The 12,721-nt window shown below is 39.1% G+C and overlaps 1 protein-coding gene across 1 annotated transcript in view; it reads left to right on the top strand.

Annotated features, from left to right (window-relative positions):
* The window catches only part of F13A1 (coagulation factor XIII A chain), a 110,136-nt gene extending 100,052 nt beyond the window's left edge, over nt 1-10,084 (top strand). The window contains exons 14-15 of the mRNA XM_089516681.1: nt 2,045-2,181; nt 7,566-10,084. Of these exons, the coding sequence (XP_089372807.1) occupies nt 2,045-2,181; nt 7,566-7,713 (285 nt within the window). The 3' untranslated portion in view covers nt 7,714-10,084. The remainder of the gene's footprint in view (nt 1-2,044; nt 2,182-7,565) is intronic.
* Nucleotides 10,085-12,721: the final 2,637 nt, after the last annotated feature.

Raw genomic sequence — 12,721 nt, 5'->3', positions numbered from 1 at the left:
TGATTGGGATACTCCCTGAATAGATGCTTTATACCAGGGGTGAGAATCATGTGACCTTCCAGATGTTGTTGGACGGCATTCCCTAGCACTAGTATTTTCTAAGGATGCTAGGACTTGCAGTTCAACAACATCTGGAGAGCCCTATGATTCTCAGCGCTGCTATATATTTGCTCCCTTGAGTCCTTGACTCCTGGGGGAAAGTGGGATAAAAATAAAGTAATTGATTGATACCCTACAAATAAGAAAAGAAAATGAATATTTTCTCTTACTCCAAGGTCTTGAACACTATTAGGTTTTTTTTTTTTTTTGGGGGGGGGGGGAGTAAAATCTGAACACTGATATAGGGCTAAGGTTTAATGATGGTTTGTATATTCCCTCCTCACTTCCTTTCTGCTTCCATCACCACCAGAAAGAGTAAATTGGAAGGTTCTGCTTCCATTTTGGGTTAATCACAGTTTAGTATGTTACACAGTTCCTAAACTGTAGTTAAACTTAACTATGAGTAGTGAAAACAAGCCAGTTTTCATATCAGATGAATTGAAGTTGACTAGTTTGAAGCCGGGTTCATTTCTTCTTATACCCAAACCTGAACAATGTCAACATTTCTAGTTGTATTCCTGTTTAAAGTGCAGTTTAATACATCTGATACCCAGATCCTGTTCTTATTATCTTGAGTGAAAATCCAGAATGATGCATATTACCTTCCAGTGGATAGCTTTTGCCTTCTGATTCAGCTTTCTCAGAAAGACCTGGGAGAGAGAAATAAAGATTTAATATAATTTATAAACCCCTAACAAGCATAGGCTGAACTTCTCTCATTCTCATGTGTTAAGATAAATGTGACATACCACAGATGTTGCTATGAATTATGTATGTATAGCACAGCATGGTAGGGTTTTTCATTCCTTCCCTTTTATTTTTTAAGTGCTAGTTCCTTATGTCTTTCCCAGACAAAAGACTCAGTTAAATCTCAGGAGGTTTTCCCTGGGTGACAACTGAGTGTCTCATATAGCAACTGTTGGAAATCCAATAGCAATCTGTCCCCTTCTCTACAAACATGCATTTTATGAAGGCCATAATGAACTGTACAGGATCCTTGTATCCAATCTTACCTTGGCTTTAATGGAGTGCAGAGGAGAAAAAAATACCTTTTATTCTAGAGTGAATTCTTAGACTGGTAAAAGCAATATGTTGGGTGCTCCCAGATGAGGAGCTCCTAGCATTACCAGTTAAAAGGCACTGTGTAGATCTTTTTCCAAACTCTACACAAATAGTTCTGTGATGTCACAGTGGGTCAGTTGGTCTTGATGAGTTATTGAGCATACAGCCACAGTTGCACAGAGTATGTAATTCGAATAAAATTTCCACATCTTAAAAAGGAAAACACACCCTTTTCAAGGTAAATTCACACTTTGATTCTTTCTTATTGCCCCAAGGAAAGGGGGGGGGGGGGGGAGAGCAGCAAAATAACTCAGTTCCTAACTACTTAGGGCTTTCAAACACTTTATACTGACCCCAGATGGAAATCAGGAACAGTATACAGATGGCCTTCTGTATCCACAGATTCTCCATCCATGATTCAGTTGTCCTCAGCTTGAAAATATCCTGCCTGTAAAATTCCAAAGTGCAAACCTTGATTGTATCATTTTATGTAAGGGACCATTTTACTTCACCACTGTATATAATGGGCCTTGACCATTCACAGATGTTGCTATCCACAAGGGGTCCTGGAACCAAACCACAGTGGGTACCAAAGGCTGAATATACAGCTGACACAGAATAGAACTTTTTTGTTTTGATCACCTACCCCCTGGAAGCAATCAGATAATTGCATACTTCACCAGCTATATTTCTGAACTGTCTTCAAATGGAGCTTCTTAGGGTGAGTTGCAAGAGATGGTATGCACATTACTAGAACGTGTAAGATATAATGGCTGATGATGATGGGAGCAGTAGTCTAGCACAATTGGAGAGGTCCAGACTGGGGAGGCCTGCAGCAATATGGTGTCCTGTTACCTCATGTTGATCTGCATTCTTTCTGCAGGTTCCTGGAGAGAAAGCAGTTGGTAAGGAAATGACAGTGATTGTGGAATTCTCCAACCCACTGAATCAGGACCTCAACAATGTCTGGCTTCGACTGGATGGACCTGGTCTTCTGAAACCAACCTCAAAACTGTTCAGGTTTTTCAAAAAGCTTCATATCTATGGCTTACCACACTGTGTATTTATAGTAAAATGAGCAGTTACATTTACACCAGGGATGATACAATGGACCTGCATCTATTGTACTATCTGCATTATATCTAAATCTCAAATCCAGGCTGGGATAGGTCTCATCCGTAGAATTAACTCATTCTGTGGAGGGTCAGGATATGTCCCACAGAGGCTCCAAATCTCCCATATCACAAAGCATCACCTTTTGTAGATTAGTAGGGGGATTCCCTCTAAATGATTTTCATGAGGTTTTGTTTCTTCCAATATGGCATCAGAGATATATGACACTGACCTATAAAGTAGTGTGATAGTATAGTTTGGTGACCAGTTAGCACAAGGTTTAGAAGTTTGTCTAAGTCAGGAGGCCATTAAATACTAGTTAAACTAGCATTTCTCTCTGCTTCACCTTCTCATGTCTATACTGTGTAACAGAGCCTGGAAAAGTTACTTGCAGAATTCTTCAGCCGACCTGGGAGTTGCAGTATAAATTGTAACATTTCCAGTTCCTTTTCTGCTATGGAGATAGCAACACTGATCTACAATAGACAGTCATTGTAAGCATCCTAAAATATATATACCAAGGTCTTTCAACACTCAGATAGTGCTACCCAAGTTCTGGTACAAACAGTCCAGATGTGGTCTGGCAAATTCAGCACCAAAACCAGGGGATAGCCACCTTCATACTGAATTTTAAAAATTTACTGTTATTATTATTTTAAAAACTTACTATATGTTTTGGATCTTCTGAGAAGATCCAGAGAACTCGACACCATTGCTGGGTGGCTGTTTACAATGCATCCCACTGTGACACTTGCTGCAGCCACCAGTGTTGCATGCTATGCTTGCTATGAGATCAGAATGTGAGACTCAGCAATGTGATTGAAGTTGGATGCCTTGTTCTGATCTTAGAGCAAGTATCTCTTGACAGCAGCCACTATACCAGGCAGCACAGCAGGATACATGTGGAAACAGCCAACCAGAAACAGCAGAGAGGGCCAAGGTAACAGAGGGAGGTTGGAACAGCTCTGGGGTAGGAATATTCTAGGCTGCAAGCCTCTGGAGTCTTCTGGCCAGTGCAGCGAGGACCTAAATGTATGAGTCTTGTTTTTATACTCTACAAAGTTTAGATGGGGACAGAAATTACTACACATTTTAGTGTCTAAATTTGGTAAGGTATTTCAATTGATTTTTAATATGGAAATTTTTTTATATAAATTTTTTATTAAATTTGAAGAGAAACAACCATTCACATAAACACACATAATAATAATGATAACATAAATCAAATATACAGGGGGGAAAACCAACACAAAAATACAGAAAAAAACCCCGAACAAAGCCGACAAAAAGGAAAAAAAAACCAAGAAAAGAAAATGTAAATATAACTACCTACTCACACTTATATATATACCTACATATACCTCTACCCCCTCACATTTTACTCACAAACCACTCCATTCATTCCCTCATTGCTACCTTACCTCATTATAATATGGAAAATCTTGTGCCATCTCCCCCTCCATACAATTTGCATAGTGTTCCCTGCACTTTATACTATCCTGCTTGTTAAACTCAGAATATGTTAAACTTTTAATTTGTTCAAGAAATAGGATCGGATTTCTCCTTTAAGCTGAATAAGATAGCCTATGCATAGGGGTTTGGTGTTGTGTGCCTTCAAGTCTTTTCTGACTTATGGCAACCCTAAGGGGAACCTATCACAGGGTTTCCCTGACAAGATTTGTTCAGAGGGGGTTTGCCATTGCCTTCCTCTGAAGCTGAAAAAGGGTGACATGCTCAAGGTCTTTCCAAGGCTGAGTGGTGATTTGAACCCTGATCTCCAGAGGTCAATACTCAAACCACTGCTCTATGCTGGCTCTTGAAGGTACCCACAGAGAAGATATCATTATTTAAAACTAATATAAATAAATAATGCACACGAAAATCTGATTTTAGACAACCCTAAGGAGGTTCTATGAAATGGTGACTAGAACCCACTGTTTTAAAAAAAGCCCTAACAGCTGAGATTCTTGAACCTGTATGAAACACACAGTATAAACCTGGAAAGGTTGCCTTTTTCTTAGTTCAGTTCTCAGAATATTGGAGCATCCTGGGAGTTTGGGGCCTGTAGCTATCCCTTTTTGCACTGGATTGGGGCCAGGGCAACCTCACCGGCAGACCTGCAACCCCAATCCAGCATTTTTCCAGGCCAAAGAGAAGCAGCAAAATGCCACTTCTCTTTGGCCTGGAGAAGGGGTGCCCTTGTGCTTTAGGCATCCACAGAACCCTGGCGCTAAAGAGGAGAACAGGTCGGCTCCCGCGGCTCCTATCTCCTCTGCATCGTTGGTGCAGCCATTTGGTTGCCACGCCAATGATGCAGGGGGCCAAAAGGAGCTCCATTTCAGAGCTTTCCGCACCTCTGCCAGGCCGCCGTAAGCAGCCTGGGGCAGTGTGGCCATGTCACATGTGCACCGTGCCGTTTGGATGATGTGCGTGCATGACATTATCATTACCGCATAACAGTGGCACCCCCCACATGTAGTAGGGTTAGGGAATGTGCAGTCGGTGCATGCTCCCTAACCCTAGTATCGCCGGGAGCACGTCGCTTTATGGCGGCGTGTACCGGCCCATAGTCAACCAAATAACTTTTCAAGCTCTGTCAATGAGATCATGTGGTGATCAATTTAATAAACTCTTTTTATATTCCCACAGTTTCAGAGATATGTCTAGGAAGTGGGAAGAGGGCCTTTCCAGTGGCTGCAGAGGAGCATTTAGTGGGAAATTTTAATTGGCTGTCTTTAAATTGTGTCTATTTTGAAACATTTTGCTTGCAAGATCCTTGGTTAACTAGGGAACCAGCAGTGATGAAACGGATGGGACAAAGGAAATCATCACATGCAGGATGAGGACAGGAATAAAGCGGATTGCTCCCATCCTTATGTCATCCTTACCATACAATCACTTGGAAGATTATCACACATGTTGCGCTTATCCCATCATTATCCTGTCAATGAAGTAGAATTGTCCCAACGGTTTTCATTAACGTAAACTTCTGTTATTGAAAAATGAAATGTCAATTCCACTTCATTGACAGGATAATGACAGGATAAGTGTGACATCATCTGATAATCTTAGTATGATTGCATGAAGTGATCCACTTCACTCTCGTCCTTTTCCCTATGTGATAATCTCCTATGACTAGAGCACTGATGGTAGAAAATACAGAGCAGATCCAAGCAAATACAAATTACAGCCCATTGGAAGGCCTAGTCTGGGGCAATGGTAGCAGAAAAGAAATAATTTTTCTCTGCCTCCATTGCATCTGGTTAGAATTGAGCAGCAGAGCTGATCTTTTGGGGCAGAGACAAAAGCCAAAGAATCACTATACAAATTGCATATGCAGAAATGACTATTCATGGGAATGTACAAGATTTTATTTATTTAAAATCAGTTGAAATACCTAAATAAAAGAAAAAGAAATACTTAAATAAAATAAAAAAAATAAACAGTGTTGATCACATTTTCATTGGGTGGGATGCAAGTAGGAAATTACACATATAAAATGAAACTACTGCAGATTATTTAAATTATTAATCCCATATTGCCTTAGTGTATTGAAAATGATAAATTACTGCTCCCTTTTGATAGCTTAGCCCATTACTGAGAATAATCCATCACTAAGGTTACTCCAGGCAAATGGAATTAGTTCCATTTTATCCCATTAGCAAAAAATTAAAATAATACTCTTTTCCTCTGGGATATATTTTGGTTTTATTTTATTTTTTTAAAAAAAATATCTGTACCCCATTGGAAGTACCCCCTCCAGGCTTCTATATCAACATTTCTGCTTTCATTATAAAATGATATCCTAGAGGGTCATTTTGAAGACATCCTGACAGTATTACTAGGCTAGTGGTTTTGTTCTGCTTTGAACATAGTACCAATCCTGAAGAGGAAACTTCATGGATTTAGTTACCTGGCATCATGGATGTAAGGACCAAAACAGATATGATGAGTAGAATTGTAAATAGGATCTCTTATCCCGTGCAAAGTTTTTGTTGCTGTTGTTAAAATACAAGCATTTGTATTCAGTTTGAGACTACAGCACCAGAGGTGGTCATGGATAGGTTAACCCTTTCATCTTTAGCATTTTAAGTTTCCTCTAATGCTGTTACTTGTTCCATGAAGGAAAATGGAAAGATTTAGGTCAAATAGCTCTATTGAGAAGTGGAGTTTATGATGAAAATGGAAAGTTGTTTTTTAAAAAGATTTTCCATACTGCAGTCCCAGGGTTATGGCTAGGAAGGAGCAAAATGATTTGCCGCCCCAAATAAGAATTCTGTCCCACAAATGAAACTTTCCTTCACTCTCCAAATTTGCAGCACTGCAAAGAATGAAATACTGAAAATCATTCCCACTTAGAAGTCTTATATTGGTTGTTTTTGCATTCCCATGGTAGCTTTGCCTGCACCATTTCTTTGGATGCCTAAATGGTATTTCTAAAAGCTTAATTGAAGTTTTATGTTAACTGTGATGCTAGAAATTAGAGGAAAATTACATTTTGGGGCAGTATTCTTATGGGGGATACAATGGTCTCATTTTGCCAACCTTTAACAATAACTCTGCACAGTTCTGATATGACTCCCTTCAGCTTTGAACTTTAAAACAGACAATCAAATTTGAAAAAAAGGAGTGGAAATTGTTTCTCTACCTGACAGCTATGTATCCCTTTAGGTCAGATGTGGGCAACTATGAAAGACTAGGGGGGTGTATTAGTCCTCCAGGAGTCCGTGGTGAGCTACACACACACACACACACACACACACACACACACTCCACTCCCTGCGAAAGAAATCTTTCCTTTTTCATTAGGGGACATTGAAGCATGTTTTGGGTCCTTCCTAAGCCCATAGAGGGCATTTGAAGATATTTTGAGGGGAGGTTTTTTAAAATATATATATATATTTGCAATTTGTTTTACAACCGGGGGGGGGGGGGGGGAGGAGAGCTCCAATTGTGGTAGAAATGGCCTCCACACCCCTAGAGATCATTTTTAGGCAATTCAGAAAAAAACAAATTTTGGAGGGGGGAAAATGGATACCTGCCATCCTCGAGAGGCCCTGGGCCTCACAAAAACAGCCCTTGGGGTCATCTGCAGCCTTCAGGCACACTTTGCCCATCCCTACTTTAGGTGGTCTGATCAGTTCACCTTTTCTCTTTTAAGTCCCAATTTGGGATCGGATGTTTCTTTAAGACATAGATTGTAGATTTTCCTTTGCCAAGATGCCAGTTCCTGTTGTTGGATTTATGGCTCATCTGCCACAGTGTTTACATTTTTCTTTCTCTCACTGCAGAGAGGTTCCAAGGAACTCAACCTTGACCTGGGAAGAAAAATGCATTCCAAAGCAGGCTGGTCACCGAAAGCTGATTGCAAGCTTGAATTGTGATGCCTTACGACATGTCTATGGGGAGCTGGACATCAATATTCAGAGTGCTGTGTAAAGCTTTTCCTTCCTCTTTCTCTCACCCACCTCCTAGTATTTCAGAAATTTCATTACAAAAAAAAACATAGGTTAGAAGTATAACTGCAAGGGTCATAATCCAAGAGTTGAATTATAAATCCTGTCCATAGTAATTTGCTGTTTTGCTTTTTAGAAACTGCCTCACAAAAATCAGAAAGCCCATTCTTTAAAAAGCAGATTACCATGAACTGAACCTGCCCCACTGAAAGAGAGTGTAACATTGCAGGAGTGCATTCTCACACGGACTATGTCAGTAGGTTGGGGATTTTCAGCCAAGGCAGTATTTACCGTTATTTCATTTATACCCTTCTTTTCCTCAAATTAGTATAATGTACATACACTCTTTTTTCATCACGTGTTTGTGAGGAAGGTTAGTCTGAGGGGCAGTGAATGGGCAAGGTGGTCAATGAGATTCTTGTCCTAGTGGAGATTTAAATCCAAACCCAATACTCTAGCCAACAGAAGGGAACTGTTTGCCCTGTGGATCAAATGCAAACTCTCAAGGCTTCCCATGTGGCCCACAAACATCCAAGGGCTCTTGGACACTTCCTGCCTCCCTGTGAAAGAGACATTTAAAGGCTCTTTCAATCCCTTGGCCTGTTTTTTAATATTGTTTTTTTAAACCATGGAGTCCAAATACTTTATTTAGTTGCAGGAAATGTGGTATATTATGATCAAAACATCTGCACTACTTAGGCTTGGATCCCATATACCATAAATAAATACAGAATTTAGCTGATTTCAGACCTGTCAGATCATGGCAGCTAATGGGGGACCAGATTAAAATGGATCCCACAGGAAGGGCAGCACTGAAGTTCACGCTTGTGCATCCAGAACCAGATCACTGAGTTGTTGTTCTCTTCCCAGATACAGTCCTCTTGTCTGTGATTGAAGAGAGAAATTACTCTTTGGTCATTTCCAGTTTTAAAGAAAGGCGCAGGTGCATCTGTCCAAGGTCTGAGACTTTGTGAGAATGAGGAGACTTCAGTGGCTGACAACCCCTCTTTAGCCACCATGTCATACTAGTGATTATGGTACCTGTCACAAATTCACCCACAAGTTCACCATTCTTCTCCACCCCAAATCGTCTCTGCTTAGAATTAACACTGAATTGGATATGTGCATATCCAGTGTTGGAAGGAACCAGAACAACCAAAGTACTTCAAAGCACAAAAATTGCTCAAGATTAAATAATATTAGTCCAGTGAAATATCATGTCATGTTTTTCCTGCTGGTTCATACTCTCTAAAATTCACTTGTAATTATGACTTGATATTTCATTATTTTTTCAACCAGGATAGAAACTGCCAAATATCATTAAAAGGCCATTTTTATTAACTAAGTAGCTGTAATCCCATAACTTCTTCAGTGTAAAATATTGCTTAATGGGGGAGGGGGGGTGAGCATTTGGGCAAATATTTTTGTTTGTTTGTTTTAAAGCTATAATGTGTGAAAAACAATTTAAACATGAGCAAAAACACTCATAATTTTGCCCAGTGGAGAGCAAGCAAACAAGAACAAAATGAAATAAATGTAGATTTATATCCTTACTCATAACTTCTTGTCCTTAAACAATTATTAGCATTATTAAATAAGTTCGTGCCTGGTAGAAAATCACTCAGACGTGATTAATAAAAGCTGTCAGTGACACACATCTAAACTAAATTCTAAAAGAATTCTATTACAATAATACAAAGGGATAAAAGAAACACTGTCCTGAAAGACTACTGTCACTACCCTTCCATTGCTCAATACATTTGCCTGCCTTAACAGTGAGAGCAGGGGTTAAAACCTAACACTGAGGGACTTCATTCAGCCTTCAGTCGCCAGTCACCATGGTTAGGAATTAGGAAGGTGATCGTCCAAAGAATCAAGTGGGCTGAAGGTTCTCCAGTCCTTATATACATGCCTACATACATACATGCCTACCTATATACAACTGCATTGAGTTCAGTGTAGGGTTGCCAAGCGAAATAAGGTAAAGGGCTTCCATACCTTTAATAGTTGTGCAGAAAAGGAGAGTACAAGTGTCACTTGTTACACAACCATTAAAGGTACAATTGCCTCATCCCTTATTTTGCCTGATAATGCTAGTTCAGTTGGGCTTCCTCATAGGTAAATATGCATAGGATTGCCATTGAAGGTGCTTTGGTCAAGCTTATTTCTTGAGATAACCTCTTAACTACAATGTGCAGTGTTAATGAACATAGTTTGCATGTAAGCTCTGGTTTATGTTATTTGTACACATCATGTTGCCAGCTTTTCACTTCTGTGTAAAAGAGCCTTCTGTGCCTTAAAAGCTTGTTTGTCTCATTTATCAACCAAAACAATGCAATAAAAAGATTGCTTTACTTGGTTGTGTTGCCTCCATTTCAGGTTGACGTTTAGCTGAGCTACTTTCTTACAATTTATATTATAGAAATACAATAAGGCAAGTTCAGGACTGATGCCTGCAGTTTTTCCCCACTACGCTCACACACTGTAGTCAAGCCATACTGGAGTGACAGCAAGGTCACATAGGTTCAGGTGTGACAATCATGTTTATTTCAGAGGTTGAGGAAATTTGTAAAGCCTTTTGCTTTGAGATACTCACATTTATTCTTACAGATGCTCTTCCCCATCTCTTACTACTACTACCAGAAACACCAGCTTCACATCAAAACAGGGTTATCTTAAGAACAGTCAGACATGTATTGGGCATTATAGTTCTTAGGAAGAGAAATCAAAGAATTTCATTCCATGCCACAGGAGCAGATTATGAATTTAATCACTAACATTTTTAATGTTAGAAATCCCAGCTTTCTGTTATCAAGTAATTTTGATCAGAGAAGTTTTATTTGGTATAGCCAAACTATTTTAAAATGTGTTGGTTTTCCCTGGCTCTTAGGATACAGGTTGGAAAGGGAGAAAGGTGGAAATATATGTCAGGCAAGGTTCATAGGCCTGTGAACAATCAGGAAGGAAAACATGATGATCAATGACACTTCTAGATCCAATCTGTTTTGTTCTTTCATCCATTTCTAAAGTTCATATCATTGAGGACTTGAATCTTGTTTCTTGTTAATTAGGAATAATCCTTCCCCCATTCTTCCCTCATCCTTGTACTCCTCTTTAAATGATTTTATGTTGACATCCTTAATTTTAGCAGTAGGTATCTGTACCATCTAACTTAAAAATATATAGATAATGATTGGCTCTTGCATTGGTAAACTGTGGGATTTGAGTGTCTCGTCAGTATATCTAGTTATTTCTACATCTGAGGCTAAACAGATATAAATCTGAATGGTACTTGAATAGTAAATTCCTAAGAATCCCATTGGCTATCGTGAGAAGGGGGAAAATCAAATGTAAGCAATTAAAATGTGTGTTGATGACAGGAGTGGCAGATAAACTAATATTATACCAGCAGTTTTCATAGTTGACAAGTGACTTGTGGTTTACCTAGCTGTTAGACACAAATGCAAACAACAAACCTAGCCATTCCCACATCATCACTCAATAGAAGGAAAAAATGTACACATCTTTGCATAAAATTTTTATACAGTATGCAGCTTTTATGTGTATGTGCAAACTTGGGAATAATCACCATAATTTAAATAGAAAGACAATGTCTCTCACCATAGTGGTAAAGAGTGTGACCAAGTATGTATGCTTCCTGATGAAAGTTTTTGGTGCAATAACCCTACTTCATTCACCTAATTTTACAGGATATCAGTACATCATTGTCTTCAATTTGTAACTCTCCCATGTCTTTCCATTGCTCCACCTATCTTTTTTCTTTCCTGTCTGTGTGTCTATGTATATAAAAATAAAAATCTGTAAGGAAAAAAAGATACAATCACAACAGTGTCTTCAAACGGTAGCAGTCAGAGCCACCTGTCTCTAACCTCCAAAGGTAATTTATTTGTCTACTCATCTGGCTATTGAGATGCTCAGTCTTGATGGATAAATTGTCAAAGATGTCAGGATTTGTGGGGTGCAAACATGGCTTTATGATGTGCATGTTGAGATGAGGGAACACTATTCCACTGCCACAAAGTACACACCAGACTTGGCGACAAGTCTGAACTTGGGCCAGGACCTGAAAAGGAGACTTTTGGCCACTGGAGCATTGGAATTTGGGTGGGGAATATTCTGCTGTTTTCTCTGATCTGTGATAGGGGATAACAGCAAGAAATCAGTTGTGCCGCTATCTTTTCTAATGAGAATTGAGAGAGGAGTGTGAAGGTAACCAATTTCAACTGGCATTTGCTAGCTTCAACTGACAGAACTTCTCTTCACTGCTACGGAAAAGGAAAAGAAGAAGAGAAGCTAAATTTCCAGGCAAAACACTAGCAGGTACAGAAAGTCAACTCAGTCCTCAATCCTGATAGTATCTGGCCTACAGAAGGCTGTAGGAGGGGCATCCTAACCCTCACCAAAACCTAGCTTCCCACTCCTGTTCTAGATTGTTACATATGCAGATTATCATGTGTCAGTATCAGTAATTTGCCTCTTTCCTCTATTTTGAGTAACATGTATCACACTTTTGATGCACTTTTTTTTTTACTTTTCAAGCCTGATGCAAATCTTAAACAGGAAGATAATCCTCATTCTATCCAACATCCTCCATGAAATGGCACATTTGCCACTAAACAGAAACACTCTTTATATATTGCCTAGTTTAATCATAATCTATTAATTCATAATAGAAATTCCAGGGCTGATTAATGGAGAACACCATTAGAACACAATTAATACTCTTGTTCTGAGTCCCTATAGTGTCCCTTCCACAACACTAAAAATGAGCAAATAACTGTAGGCCAGAGCTAAGCTAAAAATAATAATTGTAAGCCACTCTGATAGCCTTTAGGGCTGAAGGGAGGGGTATAAATACCATTAAATAAATAAATAAATAAATAAAATAAAATAAAATAAAATAAAATAAAATAAAATAAAATAAAATAAGCTTTGGAGCACTCTGTTTAGTCCCTATTGAGAACAGCTAT

Source organism: Sceloporus occidentalis, unplaced genomic scaffold, assembly GCF_023333645.1.
Source record: "Sceloporus occidentalis isolate IW3139 unplaced genomic scaffold, rSceOcc1.0.p SCAF_3, whole genome shotgun sequence".
NCBI classification, from domain to species: domain Eukaryota; kingdom Metazoa; phylum Chordata; class Lepidosauria; order Squamata; family Phrynosomatidae; genus Sceloporus; species Sceloporus occidentalis.
Note: the sequence above shows the minus strand (reverse complement) of the source record. Positions and strands in the feature narration are given on the sequence as shown.